Source organism: Amphiprion ocellaris, chromosome 8, assembly GCF_022539595.1.
Source record: "Amphiprion ocellaris isolate individual 3 ecotype Okinawa chromosome 8, ASM2253959v1, whole genome shotgun sequence".
Classification (NCBI taxonomy): Eukaryota; Metazoa; Chordata; class Actinopteri; family Pomacentridae; genus Amphiprion; species Amphiprion ocellaris.
Genome location: NC_072773.1, coordinates 19,394,505 through 19,419,719, shown reverse-complemented (window position 1 = coordinate 19,419,719; position 25,215 = coordinate 19,394,505). Strand labels below are relative to the sequence as shown.

General features: G+C 40.1%; 1 protein-coding gene across 1 annotated transcript in view; it reads left to right on the top strand.

Moving 5' to 3' along the window:
- acap3a (ArfGAP with coiled-coil, ankyrin repeat and PH domains 3a) overlaps positions 1 to 25,215 on the top strand; it is an 82,086-nt gene that overhangs the window by 27,082 nt on the left and 29,789 nt on the right. The window contains exons 2-5 of the mRNA XM_023261421.3: positions 9,318 to 9,375; positions 13,807 to 13,926; positions 14,604 to 14,657; positions 25,065 to 25,123. Coding sequence (XP_023117189.2) covers positions 9,318 to 9,375; positions 13,807 to 13,926; positions 14,604 to 14,657; positions 25,065 to 25,123 — 291 coding nt within the window. The remainder of the gene's footprint in view (positions 1 to 9,317; positions 9,376 to 13,806; positions 13,927 to 14,603; positions 14,658 to 25,064; positions 25,124 to 25,215) is intronic.

The following is a 25,215-nucleotide window of genomic DNA, read 5'->3' as shown; positions in this document are numbered from 1 at the left end:
ACCTGCACACTGTCTGAATCCAAAAAGACATGTTGTCTTTAAAAAAATGCCAAAACAGCACCAAAACAGTAATAATAATTGGATTTATCCCTCATTTATGATGTTGTTCTGTTGGGAAACTTATCCAAATCTAAGCTTAAAATCATGAAATTTCATCAAAATCACTTTATTTTACATCTGTCATTTTAAAAAATTGCCAAAATAAATTGTTTGCAATAACCAGATTCTGTCAAAAATAAAAATTCCAGCACTTTTGTATGCAACAATGAAGCCATTATTGACTCAGGTGTGACTAACAATCATGTGACAAAAATTGAGTGACTTTTAGAATGAACTGGACAAGTATTTCTATCTTTTTTATGATTTATGGCATTATAGCACTGTTTCATACTGAGCAAAAGATATTTTTTATTTATCTCTGCTCCTAGCCACAGCTGTGCTGTCTCCATAGAGATGCACTGAAAAATGAGCAGACAATAAGTAAAATGTGACAGGAGCAGAAAACGCCCAGAACCAACTTGGGGCTGAGAAGTTTTTAAGGAGTAACATCCAAATATTAAAAGTATATGCGAAGTACTGGTCAAGGGGTGATATCCTATCATTATTTTAACAGTTCTAACAAACTAATTACAGACAATGTTAACTATACGAAATTTCCCCGCTGTGGGATCAATAAAGGTTTAATCTATAAAACCCACTGGATGCTGACCTTAGACATAATAGTAGAGTATGTTATCTATTCAACAATATGTTTAGCACTTTCAACATATTCACAGTTTTTTTCAACCTCTCAGGTTTACTACACTTGAAAAAGTGAGAAGAAACATGAAGGAAACCAAGAAAAGTAACTCATCTGTTCTTGCTTTTCCTCTGTTTATTACTTTATTACTTGTCACCTCATAGCAAACCAAATGCTTCAGCTCTGGTCAGGTTGCTGTAGAAATTAGCTTAACCTGATCCAGAGCAGTATGTGTTACCATAGTGATCTACCCTGATCTGCACTGAAAAAAATAGCTTTGTAATACCAAATCACATTGTGGAAATGGGAAAGGTTTGCTGCTCAAAACTGAGATGCACAAGTGAAGAAAATGCTAAAAATATGAAGCATGCACACATATCTATTTTGAGACTCTCTAATGTAATTTGCATTTCAGAGGCTCCTCATTGCATGCAACAACAATTAGCCTATTAAAGTAAATTATACGCTACTGGGTTATTCCGTTTTGTGCCCAGCAGTAGACGTAGAATATCTGAGCCTCATGTAAATGTTTGTACTGTTCATTCAGATGGAGCTGTCCTGCCCTGAGTCCCTGTCAGTGATTTATGAGAGCATGGATACACATGCACTGCTGCTGAAATAGACCCAGTGTTTTTTAGAGTGGCATTTCCACAAGGATGAGTTCAGTCAGGTGGTAGTTGGGACAGTCACTGTCATTTCACTTCACTGAGAGCCTCCAGGAGAGTGAGGTTTTGACTTTCATAGGGAACACACTGGTGTAGTCATCGAGCAAGTGATGTACGGCTGATTTTGTTTGATTGAAGGATGATAGAAATGCTGTTCTGTAACTGCTGTTAATCTATGGTTGCTGACAATGACAAACTGCAGCATGAAAATCTGGCTCCCACCTCTTAGATCTGAATAATTTCTGGTGGTCTTCATCTTAACAGAAATGCTTGACATTGATTCTCAATAAATGGCTTTAACTTAGTATTTGGTCATCAAGATCATTTGTGATGAAATTTCTGCAGCCTGACTTATTGATTATTTGCTCCCTCGAGGTCCTGCCCTCATCTGAACTCAGCACCAGACAGTTTCTGTACGGAGATCAGACACCCGAGGCCCCTGTGAGGAAACAGTTTGGTGGTCTCTGTATTGAACCCAGTGAATGAGTGGGTGGGCTGGGAGGGTCGCCGTCTACGAGGGCGGATGAATGTTCCTGTAGAAACAGGGTTTGGTGAATGGTTGCCACTCAGCTGTCTAGCTACACACAAGTATTTGGCACAGCAGAGAACCAGAGGGCGGGCGGTGAAGACTAACCTCCACTTGTAGATGAGTTGATCGGGCCTGAATATATGACCTGACATGAGACACACATGCTAACCCTGTGATGATGGATGCCACATATCCAGTATATGCAGCTAAATCTCTGCATTCGGCGTTGGCTTAATGCTCAGCCCGCCAACGTGTTGTAATCGAAGCATAAATGAGTAATTATTGCCGCAGCAGACATGTCACTTCTGTGAGGCCATTAGTGCAGATGTGTGTTGCTGAAGACGAGGGTTTGAGGTTTAATGCTCGCTGAAGTCTGGTGCAGAAATGTGAGCGGTGTTTACGGAGCGCTCAAGCTCTAAGAACAGAAAGCAGCCCAGTTTAAGTATGAGGGACACATCTAAGCTTTCAAGTGGAAATAAAAGCCTGGGCTTATGAAACAATAGTCAAGGCTTTGAACACATGTTGAGGAGGGTTTTACTGGAGACATTTGAACTCCCTCTGCACCTTAAATGCATTAGGATTAGGTTACTGCAGATTACGGGGCAGCGTAATTCTTAAATTATCAGGATAATGAAGTAAATGCGACGCCAGCTGGGTGAGTGCAAAGGTTTCTTTGGAGGTCCAGGTCAGCAGTTGCAACACTGGCTGTTGACAGTCTGGGGAGTGGATTGTTTGCTCACCCCTACAACCTTTGTTACTGTCAAGCTTTCTATTATCACACAGCAGTTTACAATGATAATGGTGGATTATTGGTAGGGTTTGAATTGTTCTACAAACCAGATCCTACTTTTTTTGCTGAAAACAATTGATTTTAATTACTGAAATAACTGCCAGGAGCAGATTTTAGCAGCTTTATATTGCAGTCTCTGGATGATTTTTTGTCTAAAAGAGATCAATCAATTACTTGTCAACTGTCAAATTAATCACCAGCTATTTTGTTAAGCGATTGTCTTTGAGTAATTCTACTCAAAGAACAAAAGAGTAAATTCTTTGATTGCAGCTTCTTAAATGCAAACATTTTCTGGTTTCTTCACTCGCCTTTGAGTGTGAACTAAATATCTTTATCTTTGTTGAGGACAAAACAAGACATTTTTGTGGAACTTGTGTTCTCAGATCTTCATGAAACAACCCTATTAAAGGATGCTATATGAATTAAAGCAAGTGCGTCTGCATGGAGGCATCGAGGATTTCATTGGTTGATGTCTAGCGCTGTGCTGGTTTGGAACATTTCACTAGGTTGTTTCATAGTGATCTGAGAGCACAAGTCCAAAAGCAGAAATTTTGCAAGTGCACAGAAGCAGTCTGAGTGGAAGAGATGCCGTCAAACTGAAGCACGGGACGTTTGTTTTTGGAGAAATCCATAGTCTGACAGGCATGGGGGAAGGGTTTAAACGAATGGTCGCTTGTGTGTGTGAGGATATTTTTGAGTGACTAGTTATTGCTCTGAAAATGGACTTAGGAGATTTATTTTTAATGGTTGGCATCGCGTAGCCAGGGGTACCTCCTTGACCCTGGTTTAGTTCATGTAGTGGTGTGCAGGAGGAGGAGGAGGAGGGGGCATTAGGAGCTGTGCAGCTAAGAATAACTGGAGCCTAAAGGGAGTTTGCTGCTAAGCTCTCCCTCCCCCCTCCAATCAGCCATTCAGCTCTGCAATCCGGCCTCAATTAGGACACTAAAGCAATCAATATTCTAACAAAATGCTGCTGTTTCTCCAGACAGGAAGCTGCTTTGTCACAATGGGGCCCTCAGACAGACGGGGCCGCCCCGTCTCCAGCCCCTCGGCCCTCCTCCACCACCCCACCCTTTTTCTGGAGTAGTTTTTGAATTCGGATGAGATGGAACACGCTGAAGAGAGTGTAGAGGAGCAAACAGAAATCCATGTCGAGCCTCCTCTGCAGCTGTTCCTATTTGTGTGCTGTCACTGCCACATCACTCGCTGGCTAATTCGCCCTCCCCAGTGAGCCGCCCTCTGGAGGTTTAGCCGGTGAGCCCCAGCTGGAGGACACTTTGGGTTTGGTTGTATTTTTAGGGGTCACTACCTGGACTCAGTGTTGGCTTTCTAATCAGTATCCCACCTGCTCACTCTCCCCATCCAGACCACCAGGCTGCTCCGCCTCGATTCACCCTCAAAAACAAAACCCTGTGGGGCGTGTGTGCCCAGCTGCATCTCTGTCAGCCATCACACACAGCCGCCAAGACACTCCTCAAAGCTGTGGACAGTAAAGTACATCAACTCAAGCACTCTGGTTGATTTTCACATCAACAAATCACATTTTATGTGTTTTACACTCTTTTTATCCTCCGTTAAAACTCATGAAAATATGATGATCAGTATATTAATCTACTGAATGGTGTTAAAATTAGTTCAAATTTGCATGACGGAAAAGCCAAAACTCACATAAAATTCCAATATTAGGGATTGAAACATTAACCGTGTTTCTTTTAGCCTGAAAATGCCACCATGCGACTGTTGAGTGTCTTGTGGTGATGGACAGGGATGGCTCCGGGTTTCATCCATCCCTCCCCACATGGTCACAGTGCAGCTAACGCTTCCAGATGTGCGAGCTCTGGCTCATGGGACAGCTGTTCCCTCCAGGCTCTAACCCCCGCACTACTCCTGTCTCACTGCACATGGCTTCCATAATGGATGCACATGGTGCCCCGGGCCTGTAGCCACGGTAACCATCTCCTAAGTGGGCCGCGGAGGTCCCCGATGCGCCTGTGATTTGACCCTTATTCACACCACAAGGAGCGGAGAAGTTCAACAGACAATAACACGACTGACAACGAGGCTACTGGGACAAAAGATGACCACCATTAAAGCCTCGTGAGGAGACTATTAAACAGCAGTAAGTCTGCGTTTGGTCACTCAGATCAACATGGTGGTCATCAGTGGCTGATGAGGAGCAGTAGCACAGTGTGTTTGTAACTTGTCGGGCAGGGTTGGTGGGATCATTGATGGCATGAAGCGGAGTAGTTAAGCTGTGGTGTAAAAACATAATAAACACGGAGATTGTGCTGAGCGAGCTGCAGCTCTGGTGGTTTCTGGCTGGTGGCGTGCTGACGGGGCATCCACTGGAGCGGCCGAGGTGCAGTTTACTGGGCCGACATCGCAGAACACCTCTGTTTCTCTTTAATTCAAGAGCCACTGCTTCTGCCCTAACTACTTTCACATGATGCTAAAGACTGCTGAAATGTAAATAAACATTTTGTCCGAGCTGGCGCTGTTTGTGAAGTGAAAAAGGACTTTCAGAAAATGTTTTCATTATAGCAAGCAGTGCTGGAAAATAGTATTCACATTCTTTTTCCAGGCTTATTTATAAATATTCAATTCATAGAGCAACATTATCAGTCATGTGGGTTGTGTTTGTGTCCACTGGGCGACTGTAAGTCCAAATTTCTCTTTTTTGGGCTCAGTTTTTGCTTTCTGAGGGAACTGTCTGTGTGTAATTACCAGCTAATCTCTATGTCTCAAATAGTTGCTGAAGGGTTTTAGAGCCGTTTCTATGGGGAAGCTCTAAAGCTGAAAATGAGGCCTTAATTGCTGAGACAGAGAATGAAAACAGTAAAGTTAGACATCTTAACAATGAGCTGAAAGTTTCCTTGACGCCTCATTTCCTAATTACTCTGTCTACAAATACATGTCAGCCAGAACTCCATGCTCTGGGATCCTCTGAGATCCTCTGGGATCTGCGATGTGTTTGTGAAACTCCTCTTTTCTCTGTATTCTGAAATTTTGCAGTGGATTTCGGAGAGACTACGCCCAGAAGCTGGAAAAACCAACAGGCTGACTGGCTGTTCAGCTGCCAGACTAAGTTGAGAGTCAAATTGTGTAAATGTAAAACTAAAAATAAAATTGTTTGGTTCGTTTAACACGTGCTAGCTGTGTAACGTATGTAGTGTCAGCATATAAAACTGGCGACACACCTGGACATACTAACCTGAATGTGAAAAACTCAAAATGGACGTTTCTGTAATAGCTGCGGTGAAGTTCCATCTGTAAAGAAATGCATTTCCTAGCATCTGGAATTGCGGGCACGAAACAAAATTGGGTCAAAATCAGACATTAAGGTCTAAAAATTGAGTGGAGCAGCAGATTGAGGTGATAATTCTCTGTACTACGAGCTCACATAGTCACCTGAGAAATTATTCTGCAAAAAAATATTTAAATGTTAGTTACACTGTTATAAACTGTTCGAACTGGAAGGATTCTGCCAAATTCTAACTTAAATATGTAAAAGCTAATGCTTTTTGGCGCAAAAACAAAAATGAGCATTAACAGACCTCTACTATAAAAACTTACTATATTATTTCTGACTTTACACTAATTCATTAGTTTTCCTTCATTTCTAAAATATATTCAGTTGACTTAAGTTTGCCATACATTGCTGCCTTTGAATAAATGCCCTGGATTCATGAAAATTTAACTTGCTTCATCCTTTATCCTTAATTGTTTTAGGTGTTTTAGTGAATTATGCATTTTTAATTGTTAAACAGATTTGGTCAATCTCAATTCTTGATCATAATTTCTAAAGACACATTCTGGCAAACAGGAACCCTCAGGGAACCTGCAGGGAACATTCCCTACAAGAATGAACTATTTGAGTAAATAACTATTAAAACACTAAAAATACAGCAAAATACTGGTGACCACAGCTGCCAGTATTTTACTGAAATTTTACAGTAAAAGTGCATATTATTAGGAAATTAAGTAAAAACAGTTGCAGAACATTGTCCCCAGTGAGTTTTATACTACATTGCTGTACTATGTTATTAAAAATGTAATAATAAATAATACTGATGAATTACTGTGTAGATTAGATTTCACAGTTTTATTTGGTCAGTCTGGTATGCTTTTGAAAATAGTTGCCAATAACTTATTATATTTCATTAATGGGTTACAGCATCCACCAGTCTATTAAATATAGATTCACTGGCCAAGGAAACAAAATGTAAGGTTTAATTCAACTGCAAAAATCTTTTATCATGTCAAAGATGCAGCAGAAAATATCGAAGCTCCTGAAAGCCTTTGTACACAATAGAAAAAAGACTATTCTGTCATTTTAAGGTCAGTCTGGCTGAGTGCTGCCGAAAGATGTGAGCAGAACTAGCCTCCTAAACAACGAGAGCCTGCATTATTACAAAAAGGGCAGTTTGAAAAATGACATCAGCAATGAAAACAGCTTTGCTCAGTGCGAAATTATCCCTGGGTGTGGTTGGCTCAAGGCTGTTCAGTAGGAGATCAGTTAAGGTTACAATAACAGATGTCCACATGTGGAGTAATGTGGTATCGATTATTTAGGTTATGCCTGTTTCCATTTTGTATGAGTTAGAGCTTTTGACAGATATTTCCTCTCTGGAGTATTTCCCCTGCCACTTGCTCGGGTTCCATATGAAAGTAGATGGTGAGAGTAAAAGCTGTGGGGGTGGAGAACACGTGCCATCCTCCGTCCCCTGATTCCGGCCATGCAGGCTAATCCACCCGAGGCCAGGGAGGCAGAGATGAGACAAGTTATATATCTTGCCAGCCTTGGCCGATATATGCCACAGATGCTCTCATCAAGAAGCTGCTGTGCAGCACAACCTCCGTATCAAATGAGTCAAGTGTGTGAGAAAAGCGAAGCTGGAGAGCTGCCAGAAGTGCAAATTGGATGGTCCAACATCTTTAGAAATGCTCTCCCCCCATTGTAGCATTCCCAAATCCAGAATCTGACATTCCCACTCTCTTCTTGCCTCCTCTCCCTAGCTCATTATATCGCTGTCTCTGGAAACAACACATGTCAAAACTAGGAATGTTCTCCTTGTGGAATTGTCTGAAAATGTGCACTATTGTCCCTTCTCTAGGAGTGTGAGCCTTTGAGTGTGCCCATTCAGAACAACTATACGTCTGATTTCTGATGTGGTTGTGCGACATGTCAGGTTGTTTTCTAGCGTAACTTGGGCCTAAAAGCATACGGCTAGTCATTACTGGAGATTCTAGCTGCCTAAATCAATAAACACTCACAAAATAGAAAAATACATAAATGTTTGCTAATTAATTGCTAAAAAAAAAAAGCGCTATTAGGGGACTGTAATTGAACAAAGTGTACTAATCTTGGGAGATGCTTGAGTCGAGAGTTGAACTTTAGCTTGGAAATATCTGCCCCAGAAGAATATACATCAGAGGGAGAATCAGCTACAGGTGATAATGTCTGTAAGCCAAATCTGATGCCCTGACAGAGTTGTTAAGGGCTGAAGATTTACTTTGCAGCTTCATAGCATGACACAATCTGCAGATGGCTGTAGCAATGTTGATTTTTTAAAATAATTTGTTTGATTTAATGTATACATCTGTTTGCACTTTAAATGGGGTGGAGAGCTGTATAATTTACAGACATTCTACACCAAAAAGTTTGAAAATCTGGCAGCAAGGATGCCTGAAAACAACAGTGTAACAATGGTGAAAGTAATGATAAATATCTGTATAATTGTGATGTTTTTAACTGATTTAAATGCAGTACAATCATGTAATGTTATGGCCATTCAAATTAGGGAAAATTGTAAAAATGAAAAATTGTAAAAAGTGACAATGCATATCAGTTAAGATGCATGCAAACACCTAGGCTGACCGACATTTCCATCACTCGGATCGATGTGGTGAAAATGGGATGGTAGGTTGATTGACAGAGCAGTGATTGTAGGAGGAGGATGGCCATAGATCATCTTTATACTCCAAAGAAACCACGAGGCCCCACTGTGCTGCAGCAAGCACATAATGAATGAGCAGAAATTGACACATCAAGGCGGCCAGCATTGGCCACATACTCCGACATCAGCTCGGTATGTGGAGAAGACGGGGAGTGGTGTTTGTTGTAGGGGTGACGTCATGCAGCCTCTGGGTGTAAATCACACCTCTCCCAAGGGTGGGGGGCTCCAGATGTGGCTGGGTGTGGTTTTGGTGGTGCTGGTGTTGACAGTGAGTAGGTGGATTTGGGGATTGTGTGGTGGACCAGACAGCCAGATCCCCTCACTGTGTCGATACCACGTCTGTCACTTTGTTTTGACAGAGGCGAGCTGCTCCCAGGACGGCGTCTCAATCACTTAAAGCACACCCACAACTCTCGCCTGGTCCTGCCCGAACACATCTGACTCGGCTTCACTAAGCTCCATGTGTCACTCACAGATTTATGGAGTCTCCTGGTTTCTGAGAATGTGGGAAATCATAAGCAGATTGTAGAGTGGTGGCTTTCCAGTGTGATAAATGACCTTAATGGAATTTAATAGAGTTGTACAGGGACACAATGCCACACATCCATTAATAGCTTCTTCTGCTTTTGTTTTACAGGGCAAATATTGATGAGGTGGAGACAGAAGTTGTGGAGATTGAGGCAAAACTAGATAAGGTAAGACAGTTACTGTTTTCCCTGTCAGCTCACTAAATTTGTCCATCCATCTGGTCCATGTGTCAGAATATGTTGAGAGGCATATTTTCAGTGCATTTATGTCTGTAAGTGACTTTCTTTGTACTCTATCACTTTTTTCCTTTTATTTTCCTGTGAAGCACCTTGTAAGTTCTCTTGATCGTTCTATTCTGTGCCCATAAAATCATCTGTCTATAAAGGTTTGGCAACAATAACACAGAATTCTTGGTGTTTATAGTCAGATATTACAGCCTATGTTGTTGGTACTTGTTTTATGTTCTTGCTTTACAAGCAGTCAGTGGATTTTCTATGTGCTGAATTTAAATTAAATGGAACTCTCCCCTTCAGCTATAACACTGTTTTCAAGCACACCTGAGGGTAAATCTATAGCTTTAAAGCAGCAGTGATTTTTTTTTTAGTCATGCATGCATTTATATGCAACTAAATTGCGCCAACAAATACATTTTGAAGCAAACATAATGAGCAAACTTTGTTAAATTAGGTATCTGACAAGTTCCAAATACGTTTTTACCATTGTTACTGAAGATATTCTCAGTAACTTCATTGTCAACATATTTTTTCAAACTAAAGCTAAAGTATTTTTTGTAATTGCCATATAATAGTAACTTGTATGAACTAGAAAAGCACTCAGAGAGCACAGTACTCCGCCAAGTCTGCTCATTCCTTGTATCATTCCGGACTAATAAATCCTGATAAGTCAGCAGCAGTCGATTTGTTGTAAGATCACAATCATGTGATCATCAGCAGGCAGCTGACATAGTGTTCACTTGTTGTCATAGTTACAGTGACGCAGTGCCATGCTCAATGATACAGAAATTGTGGATTCAGACTATAAGTCGATTCACTGCCAAAATCTAATCAATTGGTCTGTATGTCATTTCTGACCTCTGAAAATTTCATGTACATCCGTTAGTTTGTTTTTGAGTAATGTTGCTAACGGACAGACAGACCAACACCAGTCGTCACATAACTCTGCCGCGTTCCTTGGCGGAGTAACTACAGCATTAGGAAAATTTTGGATGGTTACAGTTAGACACATCACTTAGTTATGGTTCAGGAAAGGCAGACTTTAACACAGAAAAAGCCCACAGTAGCTTGAGACACAGTGTGTTGAATCCCATGACCTGTTTCTAACCTTAAACAGCCTTAGAGTCTGAAAATAAACCCCAGTCGCTTTAGTCGCATGCTTTGTACACCCACCATCCACCCCAACCACCTTTTGCTGACTCGGATGCAGTTTCTATATGTGGTGCTTCATTCATTGTAAACACAGTGTTACCTCTTTATTCTTCTCTTTATAAACATATTCAACCTGCTGCGTGATTTGGTCATGAATGTCTGTTATTTATGTTATTCAATAAGGAAATTAGAAACCTACATTTATACATGTTCTTTCAACAGATTTTCCTTATGTATTGCACAAGAAAAATTAATCCAGTTATTTGATCTTACATGGATACCATTGACATTGGTTGTCGTCACACAACCGGTATAATTAATCCATATAAATGCTACAGTTTCATTCCTTTGCATGCTTCATTTAATTCTTAAAAGTTCAACGTGCACTTTATAAAGAAGTCCATTTGTAAGTTATCAGTCCTTATTTGCAGAAAAAACATTTTAAAAATCCTCTGAGGTTTAGAGCACAAACCATTAGCAGTAATGTCTGTCCTTTGTCTCTTTACTATCTCTATAATAAAGTCACAGTGTTCAAATGAAAACTTACCAGTTTTAAAAATGTGAAGTATGAAAATTTGCTTACAGCACAAGATTATTATTCTCTACTGTAAATAATCTCCTGGGTGTACAAAAGAGGGCTGTGCTGCGTTCCATGTTTTAAATCATTTACGAAGGAATCCATGCAACATATGGGACCCCATGATCTCACGCCTGTGTGGTTGTCATATTGCATAATAAATGACAGAAAAGGAGGAATCTTTGTGAGCTCTGCACATTCTGTCACACCATATTGTGTTGCGACAGACATTAGACACAATTTTACCATTATACTTATTACTCTGCAGTCTTCTCTCTGCATAACCGACAGTATAATGTCACTAAGTCCAGTACAGCTCAAGTTCGCTGAAACATGACGTGGCAGCAGTGCAATGTGGGGATCACTGAAATCATCAGACTGCATGGTTGTCTAAGCACCCAGTTGCCCTGTAATGAGGCAGCCAGATGCTTTTCCATGTAACGCTCATGTCACAGGTCCATCTGGTCCTTTTGACTTTACAGTATGTCAGTGGAAGCCAGGATTAGTCAGACTGCTCTCTTTTTACTGCCATCAGTGTTGGAAACCTACACTGTTGCACATATTTGTACCACAATTACACACTTGCATGCAAATTGATAATTTTACATCACTTTATACCTTTTGCTGTAGTTTGCAGAAATTATTCCAATATAGTCCAGTTGCAATGTCTAAAAGTAGATGATGAAAGAGGAACACTGGATTAGGAAAATACTGTGATCCAAACCTACAATGGTTTATTGATGTAGTTTTCATGCGCTAACAAGATTATTATTCTCTAGATAGGTCAGAGATAACAAGGCAGGCCTACTGTATACTCTGGGCGGTAACTTTACTTAGTAATAGTTTTAGAAGGGTCGGCCAACATTTTGTGATTTTAATGAAAATTAAAACACATCTGCATGCTTATATCCAGTCTAAGATAGTGGGCATGCTAAACATCAGCCTATTAGCATAGTTTTTCATTCATGTGTTAGCAGGCTGATGTTGATCAAAGGTCACCATTTTTAGAAATACACTGAATCTCTTTCAGTGAAGTTTCATTGGGAAAACTGATCCATTTCAATTTCTGTGCATGAAAAATTAAGCGACAGTTAGCTTAGCATAGCATAAGGACAAGGGAAAACAGTGAATCTGTAAAAACCTGTCGTTTTACCACTTTGATTTGAGTATGACTGAAACAAACAAGATTCAAACTGTTCACTGAGCTTTAGCTGTGCATTAAAAAAGTAGGGCCAGGGTAGATTTCCCCCCTGCTTCCAATCATTATGCTAGCTAAGCTAGTCGTGTTTTTGCCTTGGCTTCATCCTGAGCTGACGGACACCAGAGCGGTATATATTTTCTTATGTAACACAGCAAAAAGAAAAATAAAAAACAGATATGCATATGTCCCACAATACCCTGTAAACTTTAGAAAAGACTGTATCAGCTTCTTGTCTGGTTAGCAGCTGGGAGGAAATGGGATTTTGTTGGAGGAGGCGTGTGCTGAAAAGCAGAAAACCTGGCATTAGAACAGAGTCAAAATGAGAACAAATTAATTTTCCTCTCATGAAAGCAGAAGCTAAACAAAGCAGGCTTTATGGTAGACATCACAAATTTTGCTGACAGTTGCAGAGAAAATGTACATTGTATCAGAGTCTGTTATCATTTATCCAGTCCTGGATAATGTTAGGGCTCTGTAGCAGGGTGGCATGCTGATGTCAGGGGATAACATGTGGAGCCCACCTGCACACACGACCACATGTGAACACAGGTGATGAGCAGACAGAAAACATGCAACTGTATGACCTCCATGCTTGTCCATGTGTGGAGATAAAAACATGGAGAAACAAAAGTTGGAGTGTTGTGGCTGAGCAAATGATGATGAGCCTTAAAAATCGCTGGCCTGAAGCATTGTGTGTACCTTAGTGATGATCACATGGACCCTCTGGTTGAGCACATTTTACCAAGTCTTGTCACGATTACATGTGCAATCTCAATTTTCTTGCAATGCAGTGCAATCCTAACTCCTTATTTGACATCTGTGAGTATGACCTGTATGTTTCTCAATGATTCAATATGCAGTACGGTTTACATCAAGTTCTAATTGTTGTTTCAGAATGTCATTCTGTTGAAGAAAGCCCCATTTAGACGGGATTCACTCTGTAATTTTAACAGTATCATTCTGGACAGCATTTTAACTATCCAGAAGTTACAGATATGGTTTATAATAATGTAATAAACACAAAGCCAAAAGCCTCTTAAGGAGGCACAGAAAGATGAAGGGCAAGGCAAATTGTGAAAATCTTGCTCCTCCTTTGAGTCATGGCGCGGTCAAATCTTAAAATACAGACATGGCACACATTGATTTTATTTAGTGTGATTTACACTCTTTGTCTCAAATAAGCTTCTGTTAGTCTACTGGTGACTGCCAAATACAATAGTCGCGTAGATCAGGTTATGTATTGTGAACATCGCTAGCATCAAATTCTACAAGTACTCAGGGCTCACATATGTGCTCTACACAAGCTTAGATAACGTTCAAGTCCTCTTTGTTCTTAATTGAAACTACAGCATTGCTAATATGATGTGTGTGGTGAAAGCTTCGACATTATGCTATGATACCTTTATTTAACCCCATGTCTTTCTGTTCCCCACAGCTGGTGAAGCTATGCAGTGGGATGATTGAAGCAGGAAAGGCATATGTCAGCGCCAACAAGCTCTTTGTCAACGGCATCCGGGATCTGTCTCAGCAGTGCAAGAAGGATGAGATGATCTCGGTGAGGTTCTGATGACGCCCAAACCAAGTCATTTCATCTTGTCTCAGTTTCATCCACTACAACAACCTTTACTGTTGTTTTTATTGTCTGTATTTGTTATTTAGTGGATATGGTTGTTGCATTTTGTGGCCTTGGAGAATGGGGACTTTCCTTGTCTTTAGGCGTTAGCCTTCCAGCTCTGTTTGTGTGTGAATAAACCTGATTACTAACAGATTAGTCAGTGAGGATCGGATCGGGCCTGGAAACTTACTTCTGGCTCGGCTCGCAACACCAGTATCTTGGACTATTTTCATTGCTGCTGACATTAAGTACTATTAAAAGCCCTCCTGGCTTCAGCTGTATGACTAATTGTAAGTTTCTTATTAAAGTCTTGTTCACATTTGTAGTTTCCATTGTAAAAAAAACCAAAAGAGAAGTGAATCAGCCCAGCAATTATAGCTCTGTTTCCCGTACGTGGTTCAAGTGTACCTCAGTGACATTAACCAGCTTTGACTTAGTTTTTACATGCGAATCTTTTCATTTTCTTCCATTTAGAATTCAAATACATTGTGGTTTTAGTTTGTGACAGCTTTTATGTGCTTGCTTTATAGTAAAAAATGCAAATGCAGCAGCGGTTATGAGAATATTTCTGCATGTATTGTGTAGTTAAAGAATGTTTCGTGTTGTTTTCTGTGCAGGAGTGCCTGGAGAAGTGCGGGGAAAGCCTCCAAGAGATCATAAACTATCACATGGTAAGTCGGCCATGTGTTCCACATACAGTAGATCAAGACAGAGCAACATAAAGCTAATATTACCTAGCATTTAGGGCCACACAAGGGTCCTGTTTTCACTTATATATAAGATGGATATAATATGATACCGGGGGTGATTCCAGCTTCTGTCAGACATCATTAAATCTGTCTGTTGCTTTGTCAGTGCTACATCTCAGATTGCCAAAAAGACAATCTGAGATGCTTTTATGTGAGGAAAACATCTGACATGGCATCATGAACACCTTTATTAAGGACTACAGCTTCATTAATAGTTAATAAACATTTAGCTGATACATTAAAACTCACTTTAAGGCCATTTATACAAATGTTGGATTGCCGGGTTGTGAAAACCTCCCATGGACAAGTATCGTAATTTTTTTTTTTTTGTATAAAACCTTCAAAATTAGCAATTCAGTGTATACTTAAATAGAGGGTATAAATGTTTAAATAGTTGGTGTTGGCTATTATTAAATGCACTTTTGCCCAGATTGTCCTTAGACCTTTTTCTACAAATCATTTAACCAAGTCCACAATATTTATTATTTAAAAGCAATATATGAATAATTGATGCTATATATGGATAAAAGAGCATTTCAAGTGTTTATTAATGGAGCCATGTCTTTATTAATTCATCATCAGTCTATACACCAGCAACCAGTTAAACTTGTTGACAGTGTACTAGAAAACACAGTATATCATAAACCATGTATTGAGTAGGGCATTAAGTACACTTGCAAAACTGAAGGTGTAGTTAGTGTTTGTGTTGTACTGGACTGTAATACTGTAATGTAGCATATGTAGTAGAGTTAATGCCTCTCTGACAATGTCAATCAAAATATTGAAAAAAAAATATCTGGTTTCGTATGTGCATCAAATAAATCGTCACTGAATGCTAATTTTGGGGATAATATAATTAGAACTTTAACATTTTGTTTCTTTTGATGCCTTATAGTTCATCTTTAAAGCATAAGACCATTAGTTACTATTCATAAATCCTGTCCATGGCAGGTACCACAAAGGCCATTTCTAGTTTTCAAAGCACCTATCTGCAGGCTTTCACCAGTAAAAGTGAAATAATATTTTCCTTCTTTGCAGCTTTGTTACTGTATTTTCTTCATCCACATGTGTCCCTGACATTAAACAGAGCTTGTGCTTTACTGCCGAGTCATTTCCCCTCCTCGCCTCTGAGGCCGCTGACCCCCTGCCCCCATCCTACCCCCATCCTGCCCCCATCCTGCCCCCATCCTGCCCCCATCCTGCCCCCATCCTGCTCCTCTGAGGCCCTTTGAAGTCCATTAGCTTGAACACGTTGCGTGCTTGATGATGCTGTAAAGTGCAGAGCATATGTGTGTGGATCACATTCCTTTCTGAAGCCGCAGCAAAGATGTGTCATCGCAAATCAGCGACTCCCTCCTCCCCAGTCTGTCGGCAGAGAGGGAGGTCAGCTTTACAAATGGAGGGTTAATGGCTTGGGTCGCTCAGGCAGGCCTGGATTAGCTTTAGCCGCTGGACTGTAGTAACCCTGTACAACCTTGACATGTTACATGTGGCATGTGTACAGTATGGATGTGCGTGACTGTCGATAGCATGTCTCTTGTGAGGGTTCAGGTTCTCTTGACAAAAGACCTTAGTGGGAAATTAAAAAGTCTTAAATTTTATTTACAGGAATGAGGATTATTTTTTCCTGGCTGCTGTTTGGCAGTAATGTTTAGTATAAAATGTCTCTGTATGTGATCGTGGATTGTCAGGAGATATTCTGCACCAGTAGACTATGAGATTGGGATTGTGGATTGCAAACCCAGTTCCTGGATCAAACAGTGCAGTATCAAAGAAGATAATCAGCTCAGCATGGATAAGCGATTTGTCCATTTTCTGCTCTTCATCTTGGTCCAGGTCTTATTAATTTCATCATGACTGCTGGAAATACATAATTTTCGGCCATATTTTCCCTTCTAGTTTTATCGTTGTCAATTTTGACCAGTCTGTCTGTAAAACAGGTTTTAAATTGCATTCACTGCAAAGTTTTGAATGTAATTCTGTGAACCCTGCAACAGTGTAGTAGTGATGAATAAAGGCTGAAATCACAGGAATGACAAACATTAGGACAGTGATTCTTATTAGCAGCTGGTTAGCTTAGCTTAGCAGAAAGACTGGAAACAAAGGGGAACCACTAGCCTTGTTCTGTCTAAAGGTAACAAAATGAGCCTATAAATAACTGTGGTTGTTTTCTCTATGTGTACAAAAACTACAGCTCTTTTACAATAACAGTTTGAAATGTTCATCAGGTCATGTGCCAGACCATAGTACAGAAAAAGCCCTGCACTTAAGCCGATATAAAACCTCAAATTGTTCTCAAGTTTTTGGAGTGCAGTCAGTCGCTCAGTAACAGTAGCATGACTGCCACTGCCGCCGTGTGTTTGGCCAAAGGGAATCATTGTTTAGTTGTTTTTTTTCTCTTAGTATAATCTTTCAGATCTTGACCTTACTATGTGAAGTGCCCTGAGATGATCTCTGCTGTAAACTGAGGCTTCACGTAAAACTGAATTGAATGACTGAATATAACCTTAAAAAAGTCATTTGAGGCCAGGTTTCGCAATGAATCGGATAAGCTTGAGTGATTAGTTTTGTAAGAATGAAACCCAATTTCTTTTCATTTCCGCAGCTGCGCCATCCTCAAACTCAATTAAACTAACCTTTCCTGCTTGTTCAGTCAGCTAACCAACTGTTGAGTGAAAGCCATGAACTGGAAAGAAGAGAACTGTTCAATCAACAATACTGATACTATCAATGAAAGTGGGAATGTAGGGGGGAGCAGAGGGCTGCATATGAAGCAACCAATCAGGAGGAACCTGATGGCTGCTTGCTAACAGTTTAAGGGTTCCATACACACTTATTTGGCTGGTAAATGCACATACAAACTACATATTTACACAGCAATGCAAAACCGCATACAATTTACAACTTGTTTTGTTTTTTTTTTTGTTTTTTTACAAATGCTGACATACCTACCAGGTACACAATTGTGCAAACAGTTTTTGTTTCCTAATTATCTTTGCAATACTTACATTTAACTTACGTTTAACATGTTTCAGTAACCTTTGTTGTCAGGATGATCGCAGCATCATGGAGCTGCACAGCTTCCTCAGGGAAGGCAGAATTCATTTTCCACACGTAAAGGAGAGGATAAATCACACAGGAGAAGAGAGCTAATCCCTGGAATATGATGAGCCACACCTTCAGTAAGAGGAAAGAGACGATCCTAATGTCTAAATTTAGGCTGCACTTCAAATCACAGACTTTCCCTTTTTGCTTTTAGTAGAAACTGCAGCTGCTTTAGAAAGTATGTACTGCTGCATACCATGACTACAGCTGGATGTAGAAGGATATCCTGGTATTTTTGCCTGCATTTGACATGATACATATTGGAACATAGTAAATTTTACTGTCATACTATATATTATACAAGGATGGACACTGGAATGTGTCCTTACTGTATGTGTGAAGTATTTTTTTCTTTAGTGATACTAGTAATATATATGTTTCTGTACTCTTTGCAGCATCACTAGTAATGTTTGAGGCTGTGAAGTGTGATGCTTTATTGGATTGTGGGATGCCTTTCATTTTGCTGATCCCTGTGTAAATGTATTCACACTGGAGCTTTGGCAGTCGTAGTGAATTTCTGTTCCCGCTGCTTGCCATCTTGTATCAGAAGCAGACTTCTGATATCCGTCCGTCTGTCAGCGCTGCTGTCAGACTGACAGATCCCCCGTTTGTCTGGTTCACTGTGTCACACTTTAGAGACCATAAGAGAGTGTGGTTTGGCCTGAGACCAGCTGGCCTGCTCTACTGTAAGCTCAGCTGGGCCTTCAGCCTCCTGTTTCCTCCTCTTCCTCCCTCCTGTCTATTAGAGCCTAGAGTCTGACTGGACATTAATACGATTGTCTCTCAAAGGTTTCTTTGATGTACATGCAGAACAGAGGAGATGGGTGTAAGTGCAGTGCGATATGAGGAACGCCCCTGAGAGCGAACGATGCGTAGTAACATTTTCTTTTGGCATCTTTGACGCGTACATATTTTAATCAGGAAAGACACCGTGTGCATTTAAGTGTGCGCCGCTCCTGGAGCCGAGGGACCCCAGCAGAGCTCCGATGAATAAGAAATGATGATGGTTATATCTGCTACTTGTGAAGGTCGTCCCTCTGTGTGCATACTTTGCAGTGCAGCTGCCACTGTGCTCTCCCTATACAGCAGACACTCAAGAATATTAAATGGCACCGTACAAATGGGACCTCTGAGTGCCAGCCGCCCTTGTCGCAGCAATGCTCGGATGCCTTTGTAACCCAGAAAAGAAACAAACAGCACGTATGTTTGAGCGCATACACAGACAAGCAATCACTCGGATCCAAAGAAAGTATAAAAGAGTCTTGGCCCTTGCTTCCCTCCATTTCCTGATAGCTTGGCTCCCTTTGCCAGTCCAATACCACACAACAGAACAAACAGGCTCTGTTTGTATGAATGTCAAAAGCAGGCCAAGTATAGCTCTTTTCACTTACGCTCAGATCCTGAGAGTCTTTTCTTTTCCAAAGATTTCACAATAGATTTTTCTTTCACATCACCAGAATCAGGCCGACATTTTTTATCAGTTTCTATTCAGTTCAAGCAGAAAATTCCTTTTGAATACTCAATGAATTATTGACTTGTGTTTGACTCTATGAACATACATTAGAAATGAGGGGAGACTGGCAGAGATACAAAGAGACTAACATATGCGAGTCTTAATGCACTGACAACAGTAAAGGCTCATATGTTGGGGTTGATGTGATTTACAGCAGGCACACGCAGAGAAAACATGTTTTAGTTATTGCTACATTTGATTTTCAGATTCATATCCAGTATCAGATTTTAATGCCTTTGAAATAAGATGTTCCTGCAGTAGGATGTATATACTGAATGAGTGAATTCCCATGTGAGATGCCAATGCCAGTGTCTCGGTTATTTTTGGAAGCTGGAAAACAAAGCAAGACAAAGCAGGAAGGCACTTCTCCTTGCAAATGCAACCCCAATCATTCCTCACTGCATTCTTTGTTCACAAAGTAAAAATATATGAACATGCGTCCCCAAAGGGAGCGCATGATGCTTTAACTGAGCAAGTACAGATGTCACTGTTTTCTGACTCTTTGCTGTTCCTCATCACTTTCACAGCTGCTAGTTTATTAGTCGTGCTATGCAGCAACAACGTCTTGCAGCAAAATGTTGGCTGCATCTGGTTTGTTTCGGTTAGCTTAAAGACTGGAAACCGGTAGAAACGGCCATCCTGAATCTGTCCAAAGCTAACAAAATTGTCTTAAAGCTCACTAATTAACCTGTTTGTTATATTCACCCAAAGCGTTCAAAACACCAAGGTCATAAAACTGTTTCTTTTGAACGATTTTCTGTTATTTTACCAATTTTTGCAGTTGGGCTTAATTACAGATAATATCTAGTAAAATCACTGAAAAATTAAGATACGAATCGTTCACATGTTAGCTGTTAAAAAGATCAAACCTGTAAATACGGTTTGATCAAAAACAACATTTACTATGTTTGGCCATTAAATTACACTACTGTATTTGAATTAGGAAACATTTTTCAGATTTTTGCTGTTTTTTTTTTGTGTATTAAAGTTTTAAAATTTGTACATTACTTTTAAAATGTTATTTTGCAAATTTTCTGTTTTCTTAAATTACAGATAATAGTAAAATCCCATTTAGTCAAGTCATCAAGTATTAAATGCATGTTGACTGTAAAAAAACAGATAAGTTATGTTAACTATAATGTTCACATTTAATCTTTTTTTTTAACAAATAGTTGTGCGTTTTTTTTACAACTATGAAATTATGCTGTTTGACTATAGCTAAAATATAAATTCTTTTTAGATGCTGTTATGTTTTACAGTATTTGAATGTTACAATATTTCATTATTTTATGTATTTTTTCTGGCACCTTTTCTCCCACATTTTCAACATCTTTTACAGAATGTTTTGTGTAGCTGCTGTACTATAAAGTCCAAGCAAGTAATTTCTGTCATTTTTTAGCTCAGCCTTTAACCCAACTCTGTTTGAGCTATGTGTGCCACAGCAAAATCGGACAACATTACAAACTACGTGTCCGTTTTCCCTTTTACATGCTGCTGGGGTAGTACATCCCAGTTGTTCAAGAATCTGCCTCGTCTTTTACCGGGTCATCCTTCGTGGAAATATCTGATGCGTCCACCACATCCAAAGCCCTTGATCAGAGATCTGTGTTGATGGCAAAGATTGACTGTTGCAACCACAATGTATTTTTTACTTCAGCGCTGCTGGAAGGAGCATGTATGACTTCCTGAGTAATGTCTAAAAACAACAGCATTTTTTGCCACACTGACATTTTTGACAGAAGTGCTGAAGTTGTGTGCTTACTCTTGTGCAGGGAGTGGAGCTTAAGATAATTGCTTGACTGACTTCATTACGTTATTCTGTCTCAACATGCTGGCCCAGTGAAAGTGCATTAGTACACTGATACAGTAGCCCATTGTGATGGTGTCTGCAGCAGGTCTCATTCTTCAGCTCTGATATCAGGTCGATGGAGATATAGCCAGATATTCTTGACTGACTAACATGTTTGACAGTGTTTTTTTAATTCAGCCACATTCCAGCACCATTGTTTGTGGAGATCTGTCAAATATGAGAGTAAAATGTTATTGTAGTGTGTAATTGCTAAGAAGATTTCAAGTCCAAACAAAGGGACATTTTGTTCATATTGTTAACATGACGAATCTGTAGCCACAACAGGGGCTAATTAGCAACTGAATCAAGTTTAAGTAATATTAATGTAACTGGCTTAAATTAGATGAATTTAAATCATCTGATTCCTCTCAGTTGAACAGCCTGCTCTGCTATAACGTTATTAGCTAGTCTAGCCGCTTGAAATTTCCAGTTTTTCCAACTTAAGTATTTGCTTTACCCAAATGTAAAATGTAAAACATGAATTTCTTAGCGTTCTTGCCTTGTCTCCACTCTGAAATCCTACTGGAAGAAAACGACTGGAACTAAAATTTTTGAAGAAACATTAACCTCATGACGTCAGATGCACAATGCTAAAAGAGGTGTAAACCTAATTTCTTTTTTCCCCATACTTTCGCTGAAATCAGGATACGTGTTTATATGGCCAAAGTGTGGTTTCAAGTTGATAGAATCCTTCAAAGTAAACTGACAGCGCCAAAGCAGAAAGATAAAGGAGAATTATATGCCAAAGATTCTCTTGTCTTGTCAAGCATATTAATGATGCAACTGCATTCTATTTAAGGTGCCTAGCCGACAATCACATCACAAACTGTTGTGTTGTGTGTTACTGTAGTTGGCAAAGAAACAGAAGATGTTTGCAAAAGCTTTGTTTGGAAATCCAAGTTTTGAATATTTGAAAACTTAAAATTTTTTTGTCCTGATTTACAGCAACTAGCAGATTTTTCTTGCTGCATTTTAAGGCATGTTATGTCCACCAACAGTCCATCAGTGGATCAGGGTGAAACGGTCAACAGAACTGCATTTGAAGAGATAATGGGAATCATTCATTACACTGTTTCTCCACAGTGCTAATGTGGGTCACAGCTCCACCTTACCTTCAGGCAGAACAGCTTAAGCTAATGGAAAATTGGGCATTGTTTTTTTTTTTTAACACATCCTGTCAAGTGCAGTGTCTGACAAGTGGAGATTTTGACCTGACGAAAGCAGGTTAGTTGTTATGAGTCAATGTCTGAACACCTTGAAAGTCTGTCACTGCTTTTATGGCAATCAATCCAAAATTTGTCAGTGAATTTCACGTATCGTTGAAATGACACACCAACTATTATAACTATCCCAGAGCCTTGTCTGTATTGTAGTGAAATTAAAATACAGCATCCCTCACTGCCATTCTCTATTTCAGCTGGTTCACGTTGTACACAGACAACCTGTGGCATCTTGGTGTAACTAAAGTATGGTGTCAACTTGCCACAAGGCAGCTCAGGAATGCAACAGGCACGGCTACCTCCAGAGGTGGGAAGTCTCAGCAGCTCTACTGCCACACACAAACATCGTAGAGGTGGAGCTGACAGCTTTTAAAGACTGCGGTTTACATTGAGCCGCCGTCCACCTCAGTCCTGTCTGCACGGTGCTCAAACAAGTCCAACGCTGCAGTGTTTATGGCCGCCGCACACCGCTGCCCTGCTGATTTTGTTTTGAGTCATCGCATGCTTGTGGGAATCCCTGATGGCACGAGCTTCCAGTTCCCACTTGCGCTTTTCTCAAAGCTTGTTAAACTGCGTTCAGGCACACAAATCCACAATCAGACCCGAGTGATCTGCTGTCAAACAGGGTGGCGTTTGACCATGCCACTTTGCTAAGAAGCTGGAAAGCTTTCCTCACTTTTCACTTTGTCGCTGGCAATTTGGATAAAGCAGCATCTGGTGCAGTAGTCAGTAAAGAGCATGTTCTCAGAGAGGCTTTGTTGTTCCACTTTACTCTCACACTTATTTGGACCCAGTGGGTTTATGGAGCAGTGAAAGGCGGCCTTAACTCACCATCAAAACAAACACGTCTCTCCCAGAGGTGTCTGGAATACCGTAAAACTGACCGCTTCCATCTGAGAAACATTTTATTTTTAAGTCACATTCCAGTCATTGGTGTTTTTTCTTCGCTGGCTATTGGCTCTCTCTGTACACTGCTGACAGTAGCAACAACAGAGAAGTGCCTTACTCATCATCAGCGCCTGTAATCCCTGAATTAAAACACCCTATAAGCCTAGTTTAATAGAGCCTGGCCAACTCAAATCTTCTAATCCCCACAGACACTTGCACATCCAATTATTCAGGCAGGATGAGGCAGAAAACCCTTTAACCAGTCTAGCTGCTCGTTTGTGGTGATAACACGTGAACTGTTTAACTGGTTTGCACCCTGCGTTGGATGCAGACATCGTACCAAAAGCCTCCTCTCCTCCCTCCCTCACTGCCCGAGTGACCTATTTAGCAGCAGCAGCAGCAGCAGCAGCAGCAGGATGGCAGCCGCAGTCACAGACCATGTGCTCAGAGGGTTCAAAGAGACGAGGAGGGATCTTAAATGCAAAACACCTAACTGAAGGCAGCGTGTTATTGTGTTAGAGCAGTTGTGATCAAGTCAGAGCGACATCCCCCCTCCATTCATTCCAACAGGCATTAATGGCTCACTTGCATCATTTATGTGCATCTGGTTAAAACAGATGTATGTTGTCGCCCTCTGCTGGTTGGAAATTTAGCACACTGTCGTCTCCCTCCAAAAAACCTGAAAGGAGAAATAGTAAAATGCACTGTTGTATTGGCAGCATGTTTACAAAAATAACTAAGCACATTTACTCTCATTAAGTATAACTATGAGGCACTTTTACTTGAGTATTTTCATTTTCTGCTACGTACACATACCATTCATTTACTGAAGTAACTTTGCAGATGCGCTTTAAAACTATAAAGAACAGCCAATAAACAAAGTAAATAGCAATAAGGGTTTACAAGGGGTCCAGCAGTATATAAAGGAGTTAAAAGTTCACTTATCATTTATCCATGATGTACACATAAATGCATTACCATAATTTTTACTTTTGGTATCTGAAGTATATTTTTTGCTAATAAGTGATGTTTAGAATGTATTTCACATGTAAGTGCTTCTTCCACTTATATTATTTGCTGTGTTGCTTTCATAGTAATATCATTAAGTAAATTATTGGGTTAAAAATGACCCGGTTTGGCTCACTTCACCCAGAACCAGTGGACTGTTTTTATATTGTAGCTGAAAAAAATGGTACATTTAAACCAGCAATGAATGCAACAAAGTCATATTTTGCCCCCAAAATGGCACAAATTGACCGTTTGCTGTACAAAATCTATGAATATAAAATTCAAAATGCACTTACAAACGATACACGTACTACTAACTATCAGTACCAAATATTAATATGCACATTTAGAGCTTAAATAGATCATAGCATTTCACCAAAGTGCAGCAGCCATGTAAAATACATGATATGTGATTTGAGCTGCAGCTAATTTTTATTATTGATTAACTTGTTCCTTGCTTTCTTGTGTAAAATGTCAGAATATGGTAAAAATCTCCCTCATAATTTCCCTAAAGCATAAGTTGAGTTGTCCATAACCCAATGATGCTCTATTTACTATAGCATCTGACAAAGAAATGCAGTAATATGTCATATCTCAGAAGCGGAAATTACGAAATTTTGGCTTCACAACTGACTTGAATCGTAATCTTAACAATTCTGCACCAGCAATGTCTGAGCTTTGTGCCTTTGCCGTTCGACTCCACTTGTTATCAAGACGCACTAACATGTTCTTGTCGTCTGTTTCAGATACTGTTCGATCAAGCCCAGCGGTCTGTGAAGCAGCAGCTGCACAACTTTGTGAAAGAGTGAGTAAACCTGTGATTCCTGGTGAATTAGTCACGTATCCCTGCAGAATTTTAGCTTTATTAAAAATTCAGCACATTTGCAGAAAGGCCAC